General features: G+C 40.8%; 1 protein-coding gene across 7 annotated transcripts in view; it reads left to right on the top strand.

The window, feature by feature from the left end:
- The window catches only part of LOC6647203 (polypyrimidine tract-binding protein 1), a 164,209-nt gene that overhangs the window by 128,230 nt on the left and 14,113 nt on the right, over window positions 1-21,866 (top strand). For 6 of the 7 annotated variants that reach the window (XM_047013496.1, XM_023178866.2, XM_023178863.2 and 3 more), the window contains 6 exons: window positions 460-583; window positions 9,844-10,109; window positions 19,450-19,797; window positions 19,887-20,172; window positions 20,476-20,669; window positions 21,214-21,247. In XM_047013496.1, coding sequence (XP_046869452.1) covers window positions 460-583; window positions 9,844-10,109; window positions 19,450-19,797; window positions 19,887-20,172; window positions 20,476-20,669; window positions 21,214-21,247 — 1,252 coding nt within the window. The remainder of the gene's footprint in view (window positions 1-459; window positions 584-9,843; window positions 10,110-19,449; window positions 19,798-19,886; window positions 20,173-20,475; window positions 20,670-21,213; window positions 21,248-21,866) is intronic. The other variant, XM_023178867.2, reaches the window with a different exon arrangement.

Consider the following 21,866-nt stretch of genomic DNA (forward strand, 5'->3'; position numbering starts at 1 on the left):
TGCTTGCTAAAGCACCACTTGGATTTCTACTCAAATAACAACAACAGCAATAGCAGCAGGGAAAAAAATGTGGAGCAAAAAAATATAATAAAGAAAAAAGCAAAGCACAAAGAAAAAAAAAATAACGAAAAAAAAATGAAAGAAAAATCGCTGTAATTTATTTAACTTGCGTAAATATTAAATATTTATATTGTTCTCTTCTCTTTTATTTTTCTCTTTTTATGTACCGCTCTTCGTATATATATATACTTCATTTACTACAAAACTACACACAACTCTACTGAACTTGCCTACTGAAACCATCTTCAACTTCTATGCCTGCAAAACTACAAACTACAAAAAAAAATATATATTAACAAAACCGCCACAAATCCGCCTGCATCTTCTACTATATATATATATATACATATCTATCTCTCTCTGTATATATATGTATCCATAATGCGTATGTATAATCAGCGCGGAAGCGACGAACTTTTGAGCCAAGCAGCAGTCATGGCGCCCGCCTCCGACAATAATAATCAGGATCTGGCCACAAAGAAGGCCAAACTGGATTCGAGCACCGTGCTGGCCGGCGGAATTGGTAAGTTTTCTTCTGCCTTTTTTCATCTTTCTTTCACCTGTTTCTCTTTCTCTGCCTGCCTACTTGTATTTTTCCTACCAGCACCATTTTTCCTTTATCTTTTGTAGCTTTAGCTCCTCGGATCCTTTTGTCCCTTTATTTTGGGTATTTTTTTTGTTTTTGGGAAAGCCATTTTTTATTGGAATGCCTCTTGGGAGGGTACGCTTATATTAAGTGCATTTTGCAGCCATACAACCAATTAACTAAGTCGAAACTGGGTTTTGCTCTACGACGAGTGCATTTAGAAGCTAAAGCCGGCTTAAATATGTTTCTTCTGTTATATCCGCAAAGCTTGGTTGGTTGTGAAACTAAATTGAAAGCAGTTAATTCAGTTCTCGGTGTATGCGAATGCTTGCTACCAATTAACCTACTAATTAGCATGGAAAATAAGTCAACAACAGCAGCGGGAACAATAACAACAACAACAACATGGCCTATTGTTGCTTATTTTAGCTCTCTGAAAGTATGGCCAAAAACTAAGTGAATGAGTGAGGTGAGTGCTGAGTACGGATGGTGCGTGTATGTATGGACATTAATTAGCCCGCACTCTGCACGCATTCCAAACTGCTGCGGCCGCAAAGTAATAAAGCTAATCAAAAACCGCACACCCACAAACCAAAATCCCTTCCACCCCACTCCCCAGCCCCAGCTGCCACCTCACTCCGTTCTCTGGAATTGAGAGAGCACAGAGCCACGCATAACCAAAGAACCAACCGCATATTAGGCAAATATTTGACAGGCAGCAACAACGTTTCGCTGAAAGCAAAAATTAAAAAACAAAAAACAAAACCTGAACGAATTTCAGTTAGCCACAAAATGGTTGCCAATGCAAACAAATCAATGGGTTCATCGTGTGTGTGTGTCTAGTTCAGTGGGTATGAGTGTGTGAGTATTGTGCAATGAATGTTCTCAAATGTAAAAGTAATCGACTGACTAAAGACAATACACAAATTGGTTTTAGGTAGTTGCTGTTGATTAAAGCGCGTCAAATGTGTTAATTATTTTGATTAAAAAAGAGAAAAAGTGATACAGACAGAGACGGAGCTAGGAAAAGAGAGGGAGAGAGAGTGAGACTGAGAGTGCGAAAGGGCGAAATGAACTGGGGCCAAAAGGCTGGCATTGCATTGACATTAGCCATTAGTCCAGGGAATGAATGTCGGCAAACGAGAGCGCTAAAAAAAATAAACGCAAAAGCATAATATTTATTTATTACTTTACAAAGGACTTTTCTATTAATTAAAAAGCAACAAGCAACCACCACCACCAGCACCGAGCAGCCAGCCAGTCAGTTAACCAGTCAGCCAGCCCATCATAGACCAATATACCAAAACCAAACCATACCCGTTTTTCGACCAAAACCAGACCGACCATATATATATATGTATATATACAGAGGACCCTCTTCCTCTTGGTCCTTCGCTGGAAAATCTCACCATGAGCTTACCATTGTAGTCCAACCCGCTTGTCGATGGCCCATCAGACCACCAGAGACGCCTCCCCAAAGGCAATTCGGCTAGAGAGAGAGTGTGTTGGGTCTGAGAATCGGCAGAGAGGTAGGGAGCTGTTGGGGTCAGTCAGCTCTTTGCGCCCACTTGACACCTGCCACCTGCGGCCATTTTAATTTTCCACGCAAAGTTCTTGTGCAAACACAAAACTCAGCACAAATTTTGTTTCGTTTTTTTGGTGTGCAACTCTATTAAAGTCGCGCGCTAGGGTAGCTTAAAGCGAGTTTGTTTCAATGTCTGAAGGTTGTGTCGGTTGCAAAAATATCCAATGAATTCATTTTTGTGTGAATGTGAGTGTGTGTGTGTGTTTGGGGTAACCACTTAAAGCTCCCACTCACTTTCTCATGAATGATACAAAGGCGAAAAACCGATGCCAATGCCAAAAATAATAACAAAAGGAATTGCTAAATAAACGTATAAGGACACTTTTATTGCACTGCAAACGCCAATACAAAGGCCACACAACAACAACAACAAAGGGCATTGTCTGTTACGTGTATATGTGTGTGTGTGTGTCTTGGACCTTAGATAAACACACGCACGAGCCAAAGACCGACCGACAGACCGAACGACCGACCGACTTGAGATCCTGGTCAAGCAAAAAGAAGAACGAAGGCTCAATACATTGACCGGGCATTGTCAATTGTATTTGTATGCCACTAAACCAATATACCAATACATATAAAATACCCACACACACACACACACACAATAGGAGAAAGAGATAGATAGAGACTAACATACGTTTCCGTTACACGAGCTTAGCGCTTAGAAACATGCAACAAATTTTTCACGTAAATGTAATAAAAACACTTTGGCATGTGCAATCGGAGTTTGTTGTAGGTGGGTGGAGGGAAGGGGCGTTTGGCCACGCCCACCCACTTGAAGCATTGATGTGCGTGTATGTTTGTTGGTGTGAGTGTGTGAAGCATACTTCAACTAAAGTGGCCACGCTACGTTTCGTCTCTTTTCTATGCCTCATACAAAAAACAAAAAAAAACAAAACAAAACAAAAAATATACAGTAAAAACGTGAAAAACCGGAAACCGAAACACAGAAAAACTTTACTTTTGGCTCAATTTTTGCTAGTTGCGTTTGATTTATTTTATTTTTATGATTAGGCAGACTCTCGTTGGGGGTGCGATAGAATTAGCAGCGAGGAGGAGAGGAGGGTTAGTGACTGTTGGCCGAGAGCCATTCATTGTCGCGTGTCTGTGAGCCGAGGCGAGCCGTGTGTTGCAGATCCCCCTCCGTGTGCTGTGTATATGTTGGGTATATATTGCTTTTGTTGTCGTTTCTACCTCTCTTGCCCGGCACTTTGTTGTTTATTGTTACAGCTCTCACACATGCAGCTCTCGGTCTCTCACAGAGGCGGTGTGGTGGGGCGATACCGTGTGATGTTTGTATAGTCCACCAACGTTCTGTTTGTTTATTGACCGATTTTCGGGGGTTTAACGCGCTGGACAACACAGCTGTTCCCATCATCCAGAAAACGCCATTTCTGCCGCTGCCGCTGCCACTGCCTGAGAGTATGCAATGAATAATTTTCTTTCTTTTTTTTCCTTTTGTTTCGGTAACTTTTTCAACCATAGCTAATTCTCTCACATGCTGGAAATGGAGTACAAAAGAGGAGGGTGGGAGCCGAAAGAAGTGGTGAGGGATCAATTTAAAGCACTGCCAAGTTATTGTAGATTCGTTCATAGTCAATTGTCATAACGTAAAGTAAGCCAATCCCTTGGCCAAAGTCAAACACTTAAATGCTTTTATTTTGCGTTCCTTTATTTTTATGGCCATAACCAATAAGGCGACAGTTTTTGTGTCCAACGCGTGCCGCCTGCCATGTACTTCTTCCCTTCTGCGAATATCCTCTCCATAGGACAGGACGGGAGTCTCACGTTCTCAGCTCGCTTGCTCCTACACGCCCTTTCCTCTCCTGTCGCTGTTGCTTGGCATTGCGTGTAAATATTTTCGCAGTCAATAAAATAATATTGTCATATATATTCATTCCTTTTTTTTTTGTTGTATGTGAGTGTATGTGTGTGGCGCCGTCTGTGTCAATATTGAGACAGCATTGAAAGGAAAATGACAAAAAAAAAAAAAAAGAAAAGTGAAAATCAGGATGTGCCTTTGGTCAATGGCAGCAAACACAGTTGTCAATGACTGAGTGTGACTGAGTTATTTATGGCAGCTTGCACGCACTCTCTATCTGACATTATAGTATATAGTATTATATATACATACATATATATATAAGTATTTGCCTCTGTGTGTGGTTAGTTTAACATTTTAACATTTATGGTCATTAATACGGTTCTTCACATTTGACTTCTGGCCTCTGGAAATAACCGCCATGAACTGGCCTATGATATTTATATGCAATTTAATTAAGCATATGTATTCCTGCATGGCTAAAGGATCAACCTTAACTCGACCGACGAATAAGCAGAATGCTGGTGCAAAAGAGAGAGAGAGAGTAATTATAATACACAAATGAAGTGGAAAAAGTTTTTCTCTTTTGCGTTTTTGTTTTTTTTTTTTTTTTTTGTAGCAACAAACTTGATTGCTCTGGCTGCTCTTCTCTAGCTGCCTCATAATTTATACAATTGATATACTTCCTCTCAGTTTTCGAGTGGCAGTTGCAGTTTCAGAGTTTGAGTCTTGGACTCCCTTACTGCTCCTTCTTTCTCTTAACTGGCGTCTGTTTGCTCTATAATATAGAGTTCCTTGCTGTATCGTTCTATGTTACTTGTCGCTGCCACTTGACTGCACACAGACATGAAGTTCTTCGCCCTACACACACACACACACACACACATTTACAGCAGAGAATAAAAAAAAAAAAACTATTTTCATAATTGAAATGCAATTAAAATTTGTAAACGACGACGACATCAGCATCATCATCATCATCGTAGTCGTCATCGTCATCATCAAGCCAGGACTTCTCTCAGTCTTGGTGCATTGACTTTTTTACCCAACGCATGTCTAGCTAGAGGTCTCTTTCAAGCCATAACTCTGCCACCTCTCTACCCCGGCCACCATCTCATCCATTCCCTTTTACCTTCTCGTCCCTGTTTATGCCGACAAATTTTTAATGAATTACATTTCTTGCGGGTTTTAGGCTCGTTCGGGCAACAGCAGCAGCAGCAGCTATGACGGAAAAAAATCGTTATTTTCAATTATATCCTGGGCCTGGGTCTAAAGCTGAGTTGGTAGGGGGTGTGTAGGGTGGTGAGGGCGCAGGGGGCATTTTGAAAATTATATATGTGAAAATGCAAAAAGCAAACAAGGCCGCTGGCATTGAGTTTCATTTGCTGCCAAAAAATATGTGTGCCATGATTGATTATGTGCCTGGCAAATGTTTAAATTAAAGACAAGACGCTGCCAAAAGCAAATATCATTAAGTTGTTACGCACACAGGCTGACAGACAGACAAACAGACGAGAGAGAAAAAGAAAGAGAGAGAGGAAAATGGGGAGAGACGACATAAGTTTGGCCAGCAATTTAAAATTTATGATGTGTGAGCTTGTAAAAACCTAATTTACTGTCGCATAATTAAAGACGCGAGCGCGAACAACGCGTGTGATTCCTTTAGCATATTCAAATTATATATTCGAATTGTTGGGGCACACCCAAAAACAAGAACTCCAACTGCGGAGGAGTCGAGCCAAACTTTCGAATCAAGTGGTGGGGGGAAGAAGAGACGAGATAAACAAACAAACATTGGCGTCACGCTCACATTAAATCATTAAATGCCGCCATGTAAGCATAAATTTAATTGTTATTAACAATCAGCACTTCTTTTACCGCCCACCACAACATGTTAACCGTATTATTTTCCACCAAACTCCTCAACTCTTCCCTCCCCTCCGAAAAAAAAGAAAAACCCTTCCACCTGATGCCAAGCTTACCTACTCTTTCATTTTTTGTGTATGTGGCCTTTTGTTCGACGCTTTTCCATTCATTTTCATTTACATTTTTCGTTTCATTGCAGGGTGTGTGTACATATGTGTACGTGTGTGTGTGTGAAAGTGAGGAAGAGAAGAGTTTTTTGTTTGCTTTATGAATTTAAATTGTCATTAATTAACTTCGGGCGCGTTTCGTGTGTGTGTGTGTTGCGTTGGTTGGGCAAATTATTACACATACGCCCCATTGTATCTGGCATATGGACAAAAGAGCTCGACCGGGGAGGGGTGGGTGGTGGCGCTCGCAGAGAGGCGGTATTATTGGCTGACCATCGTTGTCCGAACTCAATTACAGTTTGTAAACTTTTCAATTAGCTATAAATAGTTTATTTATGTATAATTTTTCATGCAATTCATCGAAACAGGAGGAGAGAAGGAGAAAGAGAAAGCGTGAGAAACAGACTGGAGAAGAGAAGCCACCATGACTTTGCATGTGAGAGTTTAATTGAAAAGTGCTGCCTGCTGGCAAACACAGTAGAGAATTCCCCAAACAAACTCTCTCTCTCTCTCTATCTCTCTCTCTCTCTCTCTGTCACAGTGCGTATCATTAATACTGTTGGGCTTTAGCGTCGCCATGTCCTTGCGCTGCAGCAGCAGCTCATTTTAATGCTCAACAGAGCATATGATTGCTATTCATATCCATTGCCATGGTCCATTGACAGACAACAAGCATCATCATTATCGAATGCAAATTGTTTTTATCGCGCTGACCTTTCTCTTTTTCTTTCTTCCTGCTCTCTGCCACTCGGTAAAGGAATCCATTGATGAAAATGGAGTGAGGTGGTGAAGGCAGCAGCCAATGGATAATGGGTGTTTCTTTTCCTCTTTTTTTTTCCATGTTTACACAAATTGCATTCGGCAGTTATTATTAATTTGATAATTAATTCATATTGAAACGCGTCCAAACGTTGCCATTTTTTTCTCTGTTGTTTTCTCTGTTCTGTTCTGTTCTCTGCTCTTGGCTTTTAGCAAATATTTGCCAGCAAATATACGAATGTTAATTAAAAAGCAAAATTTTACCACAAACTTTAACAAATTTGGCCGCTGGCTAGGCGAACTGCAGTTTTTATTGTTCCCCATTCCAATCCATTCCATCCCACATTCCTCCTATTTGTTTTTTGTTTTTTCTCGCTTCTGTCTCGACTGTTGCAGCTGTGTAAGCTCCAAGGGCTCTGGTCGTAGTTGGAATGTTTGACTGGCTGCTGTGTGTTTCCGGCCTCAACTCAACTCAACTCATCGCTGGCTGCCATCTTCATCCTTTTCAATTATGCCCCTGCCGCCGCCGTCTGTAGTATGCCCCAGAGACAAATGCACTTCAGTTCTCCCCACTCCGCTCCTATTTTTGGTTCTGTTCTGGTTGTCGTCGATTTGCTCATTGCCCTGACGTATTTTCCTTTTCACACCATCAAACAGCAGAAGCGGCAGCAGCAGCATCAGCCACCGCTTTTCGTTTGTTGCGATTTGCAACAAATCTACCAATGCAAGTGGCTGAAAAAAAAAAAACAAAACAAAAACGTACAATCCGAATTGAGTTGTTCACGGGAATTCAGCAATTTTTGTTGTCACTTTTTTGTTTGGTCCTTCATCGTCTCACGTCCTCTCGCGCTCTGTCCCTGTTGTCAGTGTCGTCGTCGTAGTCGTTGACAACGTCATCATGCATGATAGATACTTTTTACATATTTTCGATTTCGACGATGGATTCTTTTTTTCCGGCTGCTGCTGCTGCTGCTGTGCCCAGCGGCACAGTTGATTTGTTGTTTGTCTTGTGCAGAACATTTCCGCCGCTGTTCACTTTTATTTAGTTTGGTTGCGTTTCTCTTTCTACCACTCTCCCCCACCCTCTCTCAGGTTTTTTTATATTTTTTGGTTTGTTATTTATGGCAAAGCCAGCAGGCCAAACCATTGATTTTTAATAAATTCCTTGTGATTTTTTTTTCTGTTGTAGTAGTTACTACTACCAAAAGGTTGGTGAGTGTTGGACTCCGCCTCTTTTGCCTGCCATGCCCTCTGCATAATTTCGTTTCAACTTCATTTCCTTTTCGAACTAATCAAAAAGTGTAATTTCCGATTAGTTGTATTGAGAGTGAAAGAGAGTATGTGAGAGAGAGAGAAAGCGAGAGCAGCCTGTTGACCAAAAGAGGAGTGAACTGGCCACTTTTAGTTTGAAGAGTTGCAGTTCAGAGTAGTCGGCCCAGTTTTCTGTGTGCCCCCTCCACCACAACCTCATCTAGAGAGCTTTCATTTTGCTGCTCATTGTATAACAAATCGGAACATTGACCCTTTGGGGTCGGTCGTCTAGAGGTTGTGTCGTTTGGTTGGGGTCTCTAGTAGTTGCCAGTGGCAGTGATTGAAAAGGTGGAATGGTTTATATAATGACCCTTTTTTTCCTTTTTCAACATTATGAATTATTAGTTATGAGAAGGGGAGGAGAAAGAAAATAGTTTAGTTGAGTGGCTGGCGGCAGCAAGCGGGAAAGAAGGAGGGAGAGGCCGAGGAGGAATCTCTGCAAGGTTAAATAGTTGGGGAAAAGGAACAAAGATATTTTGGATAATTTTTCCTAATCATTGAAATTCATAGCATACTTTTTAGGGTCAGCTTTAAATGCTGGCTAACCGCCAAATGGCCAACTAACTGCAATGTCTGTTGCCATTAAGACAGAAAATATATTTTTTGGCAAATATTGTTGTTCTTGTTGTGTTTGGTTGTTTGCCAAATTCTGCAAGCAGAATGGTCGTGGTGGAGAGGTTGAGGGATGAGGTGTACAGGCGACTGCATTTCATTTGCATATGAATACACACACACAGCGACTGTCTCCCTCTCACTCTCTTTCTCTTTCGGTGGCATTGCCGCAAAAAATAAACCAACACATTAACAGGTGTTGACTAAGCGCCACAGACACACGAAACAGACAAACGGACGGAACGGATGGATGAAAAAGCAGACAATTCCCACTTTTAACCAAACTCTCCACGATCCTCCTGCAACCCACCCCCCCTCTACTGTGTCTCCACATGTGGCTAGCTCCTCTGCAGTGCACAATATTTTGTGGGTTATAAAAGAGTGGCAAATTTGTTTGCTTTTGTTTATAAAAATTTAAGGCACTGCTCACTACTCCCGCAGCAACAGCAGCAGCAGCAGCAGCAGCAGCCACCAGCGCCAGCAGAGTGAAGGAAGTAAAAGTAGAGAGGCAAATCCCTGAAACGCTTTTGCTACTCTACTGCTGTTGTTGGCATCCATGGCCGGGACAAATCCCATTTGTGTTGCACAGAGTTGGCGTCGGTTTATTTATGCAAATATAACAAACAAGCGGCTAGCCATAGCAAAAGCAAAAACAACAGCAATAACAGCATAAGGACATAGGACACTCGCTTTCTGCTCACTGGCCTAAAAGCCTCAAATGTTCGTTTGCCCATTGCCGTCCGCCGTGTGTTGTTGTGTGGATTATTCACAGCCGTTGAAAGTGTGCAATGAATGAATTTATGGACCCTTTTTCTCTCTATTCCCACACTCCTTTTATTCATGCCCTTTTTTTTTTGCTTTGGAAGGGACAAAAAGTGTTTACTGCATTTTTATTTGCTTTTTTCCGTTGATTTGGTAGAAGAGAAAACAAAAAAACAAAGCGAGAAACGAAACTAAATTAAGGTGAAGAAGAGAGAGAGAGCGAGAAAGAGCGATAGCAACTCGCTTTATAAATATTTCAATTGGTCAAAACACAAGTTTTCATTTGTGTCCTTCTTATTTCTATTTACAGCCAAGGCCTCAAAAGTCATACACTTACGGAACATTCCAAATGAATCTGGTGAATCGGATGTAATTTCGTTGGGCATACCATTCGGACGTGTGACAAACGTGCTCGTTCTTAAAGGCAAAAATCAGGCATTTATCGAAATGGCCGATGAAGTGGCAGCCACATCAATGGTATCCTGCTATACAGTCAGTCCGCCCCAAATGCGTGGACGTATGGTCTATGTGCAGTTCTCCAATCATCGTGAGCTAAAGACAGATCAAAGTCATAATGTAAGTAAATACAAAATATCTTAATCTATGTACATATAAACATTCATACATTATGCTTTTTACATTATAAAAGTGGATCCAATGTCTTAAGTGTTATTAATGCGGCAATTAAGTTTGTATCTTAAGCACACACAAATGAAAACTAGCAATCTCTAGCGATTTATATTCAAATGGGTCGCGAGGGTCTCTCTGATTAATTACACACTATTTGGATAACTTAATCCCCCCTTCACCACCATTCCATTCTCTTTATCCCTTTGTATTTTTGTTTAGAAACGGATAGCCAGTCATAAATACATAGATATTTGTCAGAGGCCGCATATAAAAGACAGAAGAGGGTCGAAACCAATTTCTAATTTTAATTTCGTAAGCCACAAAGTCACTGGCAAAGTTTAAAAAGCTTTCAAATAAATTCACATGGTCGCCCACATACATATACACACACACACATATATTTAGATTTCTGACAAAAGCAGTGAAATGCATAGTTTTTGGGGTTTTTGTGGGCAACCCATATATACATACACACACACACATACACACAAATACCGAAATACAAATGAAAACCGCAAGCATACCAAGAGGCAGGCTGTAGGTAACAGTATGATGATGATTAGAAGGTAGTAAGAGGTTGGATACAAACGGACTAGCTAGCAGCAACAGAGGGGGAGGGAGCAGAGTGAGAAAGAGTGAGAGACAGTCGCCATCTGCTTAGCACACAAAGTCAAAAGCATATTTTGATTACTTAAATGAAAGTAGCAGCAACAACCGCAACACCACCAACAGCAACAGCAACAGCAACAGAAGCAGCAGTGGCAGCAGCAACAAAACCCATGTTGTCACCTTACCTACACCTTGGCGATGGTATGTGCCACCTGGTTGTTGACTGGCTGGCTGGTTGGTTGGATCACATAAGGTCTTTTTAAATTCCTCCTCCATTCACCCAATGCCAAGCTTCGGGTTTTTAGGGTAACCCGAAACGCCCAAAAGCAAACTACTTAAAAAGAGATCGTCAGTCAGGCAACAAAGCAGCAGCAGCAACACAAAAACAGAGAAAAAAAAAGGTTAAGAGGCTGCAGTAGAATGTATGTGTAGCTTGTCTATGACTTAGGTGACACAACAACAACAACAACAACAACAACAACAACAAAAACAACAGAGAACAAGCAAACCAAACAATACAGTTACATTTCACTGATTACCTTTTGGCTGTGGCTCTTCTCTGTGTACGTGTTGCTGGGCGTGGGCAGATTTCTCTTGTTAACTACTAATCCTAGTAAAAGGCCTTGTTGCTCTGCTTGTTGCCCCCCACCATCTTCCCTCTCCCAACCAACTTCAACAACAAGAACAAGGCAGACGAGTGGAAAAGTCAACGGCGTTGCTGTTCTAGTGGAAAATCTCTTAAAATGCATGAGAGTGAGTACGAATGCGACTTAATCTTGTGTGTTGGGATTCCGTAGACAGTCGTCGTTCTAGTCGTCTCTATATATACTTACATATGTATGTGTGCTTGCCACGTATGTGTGTGTGTGTGTGTTGTTCTTGCTGCTGCTGCTGCTGGTTGCCAACATATTTATACAATTTCTCATTTCATTCACTTTTTTCTGTTATTTTTTCTGTTGCTGTCTTTTTCTTTGTGTTTGGCCCCATTGTGTGAATGTCTTTTCTTGTTTGTTGTCTGTTGTTGTTGCTGTTGCTGTCTCTTTGCTGTTTGGCCTCGCATTTTAACAACTGTCTTCATTGTGCTCCTTTTTCTTTTTCGTAGTAGTAGTCGTCGACGGTTCTTCACCTGGGCACCAACATCAACAGCAGCAGCAACAGCATCGCTTTTGCCTTGATTGCTCATCGTCGTCCTTTTCCTCTCAACATGTGTGTGTGTGTGTGTTTGTGTCTCATATTTCGTTGCTTGTCATTTGTTGTTGTATTATTGCAATGTGCAAAGCCTTAGATAAGATGCTTGGCGAATTGTAGTCGTCACCCTCAAGATAGACAGTAACATGAAAAACTAGCTTAAGAAATCACCTAGAGATGGAGAAAAAAGAAGAGAAAGAAAATAGACGAAGAACAGCTGTCCGCTAGCTATATTTACGTTGACTTTGCCATCCTTTTTATATATTATTAAATCATATTTTGTCAATCTTCAAGAATACTTAAACAATTTCAAATGTTGCTGTTGCTTTAAAATGTTTCCAAATACATTTCAACATAAAATCCAATGCATTGCCTTGAGGGATTTTAACCCCAATATAGGTAACATCCCCCACCTGATGACAAAACTGCGGCTACGACGACGACGACGACGACAAGGACGACGACAACGAGACCAAATCAGCAATACAAGATTTCAAAATCATTTTCTTGCACACACACACACACACATGCACAGAAGTAACTACATATGTGAGATTTCAACGGCTGAGTGATTGCACGGCATAGAAATATATCACACAAAAAAGAAAAGGAAAACGAAAATGAAAAGAATCAAATAGAGAAAGAGTAAAAAAAGAAACCCTCTAACAAAAAGCAACAGAAATAAAAAAAACCCTATAGCATACTTTCCACCGTTCAGCTCGAGCGCTAAAGGAGCTCAGGTCTAATGTGTGTGTATGTGTGTGTGTTCCTCTCTGACATTTATGTTGGCAATTTGGCAGTCAACCGGCAATGCTTCTACTGCTGCGTAACAGGATTCTAATATGTCATGTCGTGTTGGGATGTCCTTTCACCTTTCGCTCCTAGTCCTTACCGTTCGTTGCTGCCCTTGATTGTCTATCCATCTATGTATGTATTCTTCCCAGCTTCTCTGCCTCTGTCTCTACCTTTTGACCCTCCCTGTTGGTTTTTTGTTTTTGTGTTGATATCTTGGTATCTAGCGTCTTAGCGATTTGCGTCACTCGCTTCGGCGACCCTTGACTAGAAGAGAATGCCGAGCCAAAAATGAAGATAAATGCACTTGGCGAAAGTTCACGGGCGGCGTTGTCGTCTTCATAACCACAACAAGCTGGCCGCAAGACTAGACCCCACTCACCCACTCAAACAACCAACCGTGGCCCATCCCAATGGGCTCAAATTTGACATGTGATTGTTTTGTTTTTGTCTACATCACTCTAAGAGTAAGCACAGCTGCCGCACTGCTATACGTTTGTCTGTCTATGTGTGTGTTCTGTAATTTTGATAAATTAATTTTTGAGCTGTCCCCCTTCTTTAGGCTCTTGTCTCTTCTTTTGCCCGTAAAAAAAGGGTTGACAGCCACTTGGGGAAACGCGCAAAAACAAAACCTACCAGGAAAAAAAGAATGAAATAGATTGAAATTTAATTTCAAAACAAAAGTCCTGCCACATTGTGTGTGTGTGAGTGTGTCTCTTGTGTAACATTTGTGAGGCTTTGATCCTCTACCCTTTTGCCATCATTAGATTTATACAATTGATTAATTGTTGTTTGCCAATTGTCCCATCTACTTGATGATGCCCAGCTGGAGCTGGAGCTGGACCTGTATGGTGCCCTAGCCCTTTTCCTTTCATTGCTGCCTCAAAATGAGGTAATAGGACGAGCGGCAACGACGGTGGCAATGTGTGTGAACAGTAATTTCAGGTAATCATCATAATTGATACTTGTGCCGAGGCAGACAGCCAAACAATGCGCGGGGCTGGGCCAATGGCTAAAGCTTCATATACTATGCAATGTAATATTCAATCAAATAGGTGAGACCTGGACGCAATGCAGCAGTTATTTGATTGGAGCGGTGGATTGCCGTTGTGGCTGCTCCAAATGCCGCACTGATTACAAACTCTGAACTCTGAAAGGTAGCAGCGCAGATATAGTGGGAGTGTGAAAACGTTGCTGCAGCTGCACGTTTTCCCTTTTGTAGTAAGGTTACCTTGTAATTAAATTAAATTGCAACCTACAGGGCCAGAGAAAAACAGCAAACAGACAAAACTGACCACACCCATATGTTATATTGGTGTAAAAGGATTTCATATTTCATTTGCATTAAAAAAGGTAAAACAAAAATTATTCGAAAGTTTTAACATTATTAAAGAATGTAAATTATTATTTACATAAAGTTGCTTGAAACAGCTGAAAAAGCGGAATGTTAGTCTTATTTTTGTTTGTCTCATTGTCTTTCCTGTAAAAGATCTTATAAAAAGTAAGACAGATGAAGAAAAATTTACATCCGTAGCGTAACAAGAGATAGCTATTCATCAGTTGGAATAGGTTTTAGATAGTCTTTTTGTCTAGAATAAAGAAAAAATGACAATGACTAAACTGAAACAGGTCTCTGATATAGATAGTTATAAATTGTTTTCTTTTACCTTCTCTAACCCCAAACAACAAGAAAGAAAAACTAAATAGAAATTAATGGCGAAACACGAAATGAGATTAATTTGTTATACATTTGACATTTGCCTGCTGGCGACAACTAATACAAAACGTCAGACGACGATTAAGCCGCAAAAGGAATTAAACTGATTAGCAAAAGGTTTTAATGCAATGGCCCACGAAACTATATTTGGAATTCAACCTAAACCACCATATAGGGTCGGGCAGCAATCTGTGTGTGTGTGTGTGAGGAGAGAAGAAGAGAATATGTTTCCCTGCTCATTTGATTTGGTGTTAATAAGCTTGAGCCTGGCTCACAGAGAGAGAGAGAGGGAGAAAGTGAGAGAGAAACACATCAATGTTTTATTTAATTTGCTGCCTAGGTACTGCCGCGTGTCTTTGCCTGTCTTGACAGCCCGTCGATGTGTGACAGAGCCAACCTACCTACCCCATCGACTCAGTTGCTTTTGCCATCGAATAGCTCTTCTTTTTCTCTGATAGGAGCAACAAGGTGGCAGCTTATAGAGCCTTTTCTTTCGCACGCTATTTGTCTAACTCTCAGGCGTGTGCAGTTAAAGGATTTCGCCAAGGCAAATAACTTCACATATGCGGCTCTATCTCTCAGCGCGTCAACCACCCCTACCGCGCACTCCATGTCTTATCCTTTACCCCTTGTTTATTTATTTGTTCTTTTTTTTTTTGTATTTGCTTTTTCTATGCGTTGCTGCTTTTGTTTTTCTTTAGCCTTGCCTGCTGTTGTTGTTGTTTTCTTATTTTATTTTCACGTTTACTTTTCACCATACTCCATACTCCTCCTAGTCGTCTCGTAGTCATCGTCGTCTGTTGAAAGCAAGAGCTAATCTTATTGTTTTCACAACAGCGCCGCGCAATTCCTTCTGCCGCCTGATCCTTTGAGTTATGCCTCTCCGGTTGCCGTTGCCTCTTGTGTGTAGCATATTTGCTTATACTTGTTGGTTGTTGCAAAGCTTTTTGCCATTTTGATTGGTGACGTGTTGGAAAATGGATTTAAATTACATTGTTTCACATACGAAGCGTAGAAGATACAAAAACACACATACGCACACACACACAGACACATACATAGATACGTATGTATATGTTTGCCATCACCGCGAATTGAATACGTGAGGCAGCAACTCGACGGCAACTGTGGCAACTTGTCAACTGTGGCAACTGACAACTTGATGCAGTGACTTTTTCCAGCCACAGAGTCAATATTTTCATTGTATTGATTAGTTTTGTGTTATCATTGCCTAAAAGTATGCTACACAAATATTCCCTCTATTCCATCCATCCTACCATATATTCCTCTTTTGTTTGTTTGCTTTTTTTTTTGGCCTGTCTTGCCTTTTGCCTTTCGATTCGACTTGGCTCACTTTGGTTGCTCTTTTTTTAATGCGTATTTACTTAGTTTTAAGCAAAAAGCTGTGGATGGATGGATGGATGGTTGGATTTTCTTTACTTTTGGGTATTTATTTATCTAAAGTTTTTCTTGTTGTTTTGTTAAATGTTTCCTCTCTCCCTCCTCAAAAAGGCTTTTAACACGGTTTTTGCATGGTTTGTAGATACTTACATTTTGCTCACTTTTGCATAAATAAGGCAAATATTATTTGACTTTGGCTGCTGTGTTTCACTCTTCTCCCCGCCCCCGCCTACTGTTGCGGCAAGTTGCTTCAAGTTCCGGCTTTTGGCCAGACCATAAAAACCACGCAAACAACAGACAAACGAGAACGAAACAGAGTGAGTCAGTCAGCTGGACCAGTTAGCCAGTTGGCCAGCCATGGCAAAAGTAATACATAATCCGCAGCTTAGCTTTAAAAACTTAACTGCACAAGTTCATAACTTGTAGCTGCCAAAAAAGTTTTTCTCCCTCCACCTTTCTTTCCTTCCCCCGCCACAACATACACGCACACGGCAGGAATAAGGAAGCTACTTGCGAGGAGACTTGGCCCATGCATGCAAGCCAAAAGAAAGGGCTTGGGGAGTCCGCAACCGCAGCAGAAGAAGCTGCTTTACTTCTTTTCCACTTGGTGGCTGCTGCACCACTTAAGCCCCAGCAACTTGTCCACTTCTCAGAGTCAACCACTCAACACACAACATGGAAAAGTAAGAACCAAACCAAAGATGCTCTCATTTCTCACCCTAGAGCTCTTTTTTGCAGTTTTAAAGAGTGCGCCGCGGCTACACTACACTTCAGTGTGACATTGCAATGAAAATAAACTTTAGTGCAACCACCACCAAAAAAAAACAAAACAAAAAAACAAAAATGCAAAGAAAAAGCATCTATGAAACAAAAATATTTATGCAAAACTCTAAGTGAAAGCTGCGCCAATATTTTTTAACGCCTGTCGAGAGCACGGCGACAGTTTCCCCCACTTTATGCTGACTATATTTCTTATGCAAAAACCGGCGGGTTTATAGAGTTGACTACAAACCAAGCAACCAACGAGAGAACGTAGGTAGAAACGGCTGACTGGCTGCCTCCATCACCTGGGCACATAAAAATCATAGGAAAAAATGTCAGTTATCCCCCGAGCAGGCAGCCCTTTTTCTTTTTCTTTCACTTTTATTTTTTGTCTATATATACATATTTCTTTCTTTTTTTTTTTTGCCGTTTTACGTAAATATTTGAAAAGTTTGCTTAAAAGCTTTTGTCATATTTAAACGATGCTCAGCCAGGAGCAGGAGGAGGAGTAGGAGTAGGAGCAGCCTATAGGGATACTATGGGAAGTTGGGTCTGACAATTCTCTGGGGGTATCCCCCAAATGTTTGCTTTCCCATTTCAAATTCAAGGCAAATGTGTCAAAAATAACTTGCAAAAACTTTAATCGACAGTCTATACTGATGACTTTGTTGCTGACAGTGTGAATGAATGAATCAATCGATCGATAATTGCACTTATCAGCATTTAATATATATTTTGGGATAGATAATTTTGCTTATCAAAGCGGTTTATCATCAATAACGTTATCTTTTAGGAAAACGCGACCTTACATAGGTATATACTTATATACTAAATTATATAACAATGTGGTAAACTTTTCTTCTGTGTGTGTTGTGGGTGTGTGTGTGTAACTGATGGGTGTGCGTGTGTTATGTGTGTATGTATATCTAATCAATGCCACAATCAACCCACAGCAACAATAATAACAAGGGGCAAGGCAATATTGCACAATTGACTCATTAACAGGCAAAACCGCGACAAGTAAAGGCGACCATACACACGGACTCACACACACACACACACACACACACACATACTGACCTCTTACAAACGATTTGTTATGTTTAATGATGTTGCCTACGCCTCTTGTTGTTGTTATTGTTGTTGGTGATGGTGGTGGCATTGTTACAGTGTCTATAGTGGTAGCTTTGGTTGGGCTCCTCACCACCCGCCTCCTCACTGAATCCTTTCTCGCTTTCTGGTTATCTGTCTCTCTCTCTCTCTCTCTCTCTCTCACCCTGTTAGATAATTAGAATGGCTTAGACTAATATGCATGCATGCCTGTGTCTGCTATGGCATTATTATAAAGCCATAAATAGCAGACAACTGTCGGGAATGTTTGACCACCCAGAATTAAAGTCACCCACAAGAGACAGAGAGGAGGAGGGATAGGCAGGAAGAGGATTGCTTAAGCGTTAGGCAATTGCCCACTTGGCAGTCAGTTAATGTTAACCAAGTTTAAACCCATGACAGCCGATTACATAGAGAGAAAGAGGGAAAATACTCCGCATAGATTGTTGTTTGATATGATGTAACGCTTTTCTCCAAGCGGTGCAATTACATTACAATTTTTACACAATCAACGTTTTCTCTCGTAGTCGTCGTAGTCATCGTCGTCCTCTCGTAGTCATCGTTCTAGTCCTCCTCGTCGTCGTCGTCGTCATCATAATAATCAGCCAAAGTGAAGTATCAAATTACAGCCACAGAAGTGGGTAGAGGAAAACCTGGAATGGCAATCGAAGATGCCACACACACACACACACATACACCTCGAACACCTCACATATCCAGCCCAACTGTGTGGAGGTTTGTGTTTGTGTGTGTGTGTGTGCCTAGCGCACGGCGCGCACGCTGGCAATTCTAATCAATTTTTATTATTTTTACAAACTTGGCAGGCCAAAAGCGAAGAGAAGACGACTGAAAGTCATGCCTCACGTTTGCTCCCTCTCCTAGAACACAGCCCAACCTCCTCCTCCTGTTCGTTTTCATCGTGGTTGTCGTTGTCTTTGTTTCGTTTGCTAGAATTTATCTAGCAAAAAGCAGCAAAAACAAATAGCACGCCTGGGGAGGATTGACGACGTCGAAGACGACGAAGCATCTAGGAGCAAGTTTCTTTTTTTTGTTTTTTCCTCCTTCCCCCCCTCTTGACAAATGGCGGGGGAGGAAGGTGGGTGGTTGTGTGGAGGGCTGCTGAATGTGTTTACGTTATGATTTTCGAAATCAAAATTCAGCACGAATAGGAATAAATTTACTTCCGAATGTCATTAAATTGTTTTCCGATAGAACGTGTATATTTCACGCAAGAAGTTTACTTCTTTCTTTTCTCAAACGTTTAGCATCCTGTGGATGTTACCTATTTGGTGGACGAAACCAACCCCCCACCTCGATCTTCATCCCCCTTCTCTCATGTCCACTTCTTATTATTACGATACTTGATATTATTGATTTTGATTGAGATTTATATGGAATGTCTGTGTGTGTGTGTGTGTGAGCGCGCGCGCTGTAACAAAAAGTTGTTACTTTGGCATGCCGTTTAAATATATTTAGCATATTATTCTGCCCACCACCCACTTTTACCTCCTCTCTCCATTGAAAAACTTGCTAAAGCTGCATAAATAAATTTTGTGCATTGCTGCTAGTTTCTCTGTAGTTGTTCTGCTTTGATTAATGCGCAAAACTTTTCCCGTTTAACTAATAAAAGTTTGCCAGAAGAAAATTGACTTAACACACAGATATTTCTCACACTTTTCCTTTCTCTTTCTCTTTTTGTGCTTGCAGCAAAACTCAGTTGTCCAGAGCGACTACCGCATTCAGTCACCTGCCGGAGGCTCTCCATTGCCTCTGTGCGCTGCCAATGCTGCCAATGCCACCAGCAACAATGCCAACAATACAAGCAGCGGCGGTGACAACAGCAACAACAGTGCCGTTGGCATATTGCAAAATAACACGAATGCGGTTAATGCATCGGCAAATAATACCAATGCAGCCGGCGGTCCAAACACGGTCCTTCGGGTAATTGTTGAATCGCTGATGTATCCCGTCTCATTGGATATATTGCATCAGATATTCCAGCGTTATGGCAAGGTGCTGAAAATTGTCACCTTCACAAAGAACAATTCATTCCAGGTGAGTAGAAAGAGCGAGTTCACACTCGGGTATATTGTTTTGGGATTAATTGTATGCTCATTGATTTCCCTTTCTTCCCTCCTCTACAGGCTCTCATCCAATATCCGGATGCCCACTCCGCCCAGCATGCCAAATCCTTGTTGGATGGCCAAAATATCTATAATGGCTGCTGCACATTGCGCATTGATAATAGCAAATTGACCGCATTGAATGTTAAATATAATAATGATAAATCTCGCGATTTCACGAATCCGGCGCTGCCGCCGGGTGAACCGGGCGTGGATCTAATGCCCACTGCCGGCGGTCTAATGAATACCAATGATCTGTTATTAATAGCCGCCCGGCAGAGACCCTCACTAACAGGTGATAAAATAGGTAACACACATCGGAACAATTTCCTCAACTTTTTATCACTTATCATTTATACTATATGCTAAGCTTAAAGTTGCTCTAACACAATCTCAAGACACTCACTTACACACAAAATCGTATATACTATATATATATATGACCAATTCGACTGATCTCTATTGATTATGTTTCAACTATTTTTGCCTTTACCACTTGCTATCGATTCGCAAACATTCGCCGCATGCAAATAACTAACTAAACTTAAAGACTTTAATCTAATCATTCTATTTTGTATCTATGGTGCAATTGTATTATTCTTCTTTGCAGTCAATGGACTGGGTGCTCCTGGTGTACTGCCGCCATTTGCCCTGGGATTGGGTACACCATTAACCGGTGGCTATAGCAATACCCTGCCAAATCTAGCCGCCTTTTCATTGGCCAATAGCGGTGCTCTGCAAACCTCAGCCCCTGCCATGCGAGGTTATTCCAATGTGTTGCTCGTTTCGAATTTAAATGAAGAGGTAAGTTCTTCACCAAATGATGTATGGCCATCAATTAGTATAAAATTTAGTTTATATTATATATAATGAAGCGCTTCCCTTGAACGATTTGCCCTCAAATCACCCCAAAAACCCTGACCCCGACACCGAACCCGACCTCGACCCAGCTACTGCCCCTTACTTTTCCTCCTCCTTCTCCTCTCTTTGTAATCATTAACTTAAACCAACTGTCTGTCACAAAAGTAAAATTAGTTTGCATATTTCGTCTATAAATTTTTCCCATTAGTTGAGCAATTTTTTTCACATTAAAAATCTCTATTTTAAAACTATTTATTTTATTTAATAATATTTGTTCAACTTTTAATTTTGTAAATATTTTCAAATTAAGAACTTTAATTAAAAGTTGTAAGTTTTAATTTATGTTTCTCTCAAACATTTCTGACTAATTTTTTACATTATTTTGCATTTAATTTTTTACTTTTTTTTTGTTTATATTTTTGTACACACCTAAAACAAAACTTTCGCTAACTGACAAAAATCTTCTATTTTCTCTTTTTCTCTGTAGATGGTCACGCCTGATGCTCTCTTTACCCTCTTTGGTACGTCTGCACAAAACAAAAAAAAAAACATGCGAAATACTCCTCGTAATACTAGTAGTACTTATATTATTTTATTTCTTAAATTATTATTTTGTGTGGCAAAATTGGGCAAAACTAGAGAAAGGGGAACGCGCAAATTACAGCGGCAAGACGGGGTGAGAGAGAAAGAGAGTATGCGAGAGGAGAGAGTGTGAGAGTGTGAGACCGAGAAATGTTATCTTTTAATTTTGCTCAATTTTAACCTACATATATCAATAGATCTGTCTCTATCTCTCACACACACATGCACTCTCCACCCCACTGTCTCTCTCTCTCTCTGTCTGTCTTGCTGACTCTCTCCTTTCGCCTAATATGTAGATTTTACTATCACCCACCCTGCTCCTGTGTCCTCAATTTTGCCACCTTCTTTATATATATATATATACGTATCTACTATATGTCTATCTCTTGACCATTTTAAAAGTATTTGTAGTTTACTTGTTTATTCATTGAATTTTACACCTTAAGAATAGAAAAACCGAAATGAAAATGAAACTGTTACCAAAAAGTTAGACAGTCAGCCAGCCAACCACTATCCGCCACCACCACCAACGCTTCCTTCCCTTTCCCTATACATCTC

This window comes from Drosophila willistoni, chromosome 3R (genome assembly GCF_018902025.1).
Source record: "Drosophila willistoni isolate 14030-0811.24 chromosome 3R, UCI_dwil_1.1, whole genome shotgun sequence".
Taxonomy (NCBI): domain Eukaryota; kingdom Metazoa; phylum Arthropoda; class Insecta; order Diptera; family Drosophilidae; genus Drosophila; species Drosophila willistoni.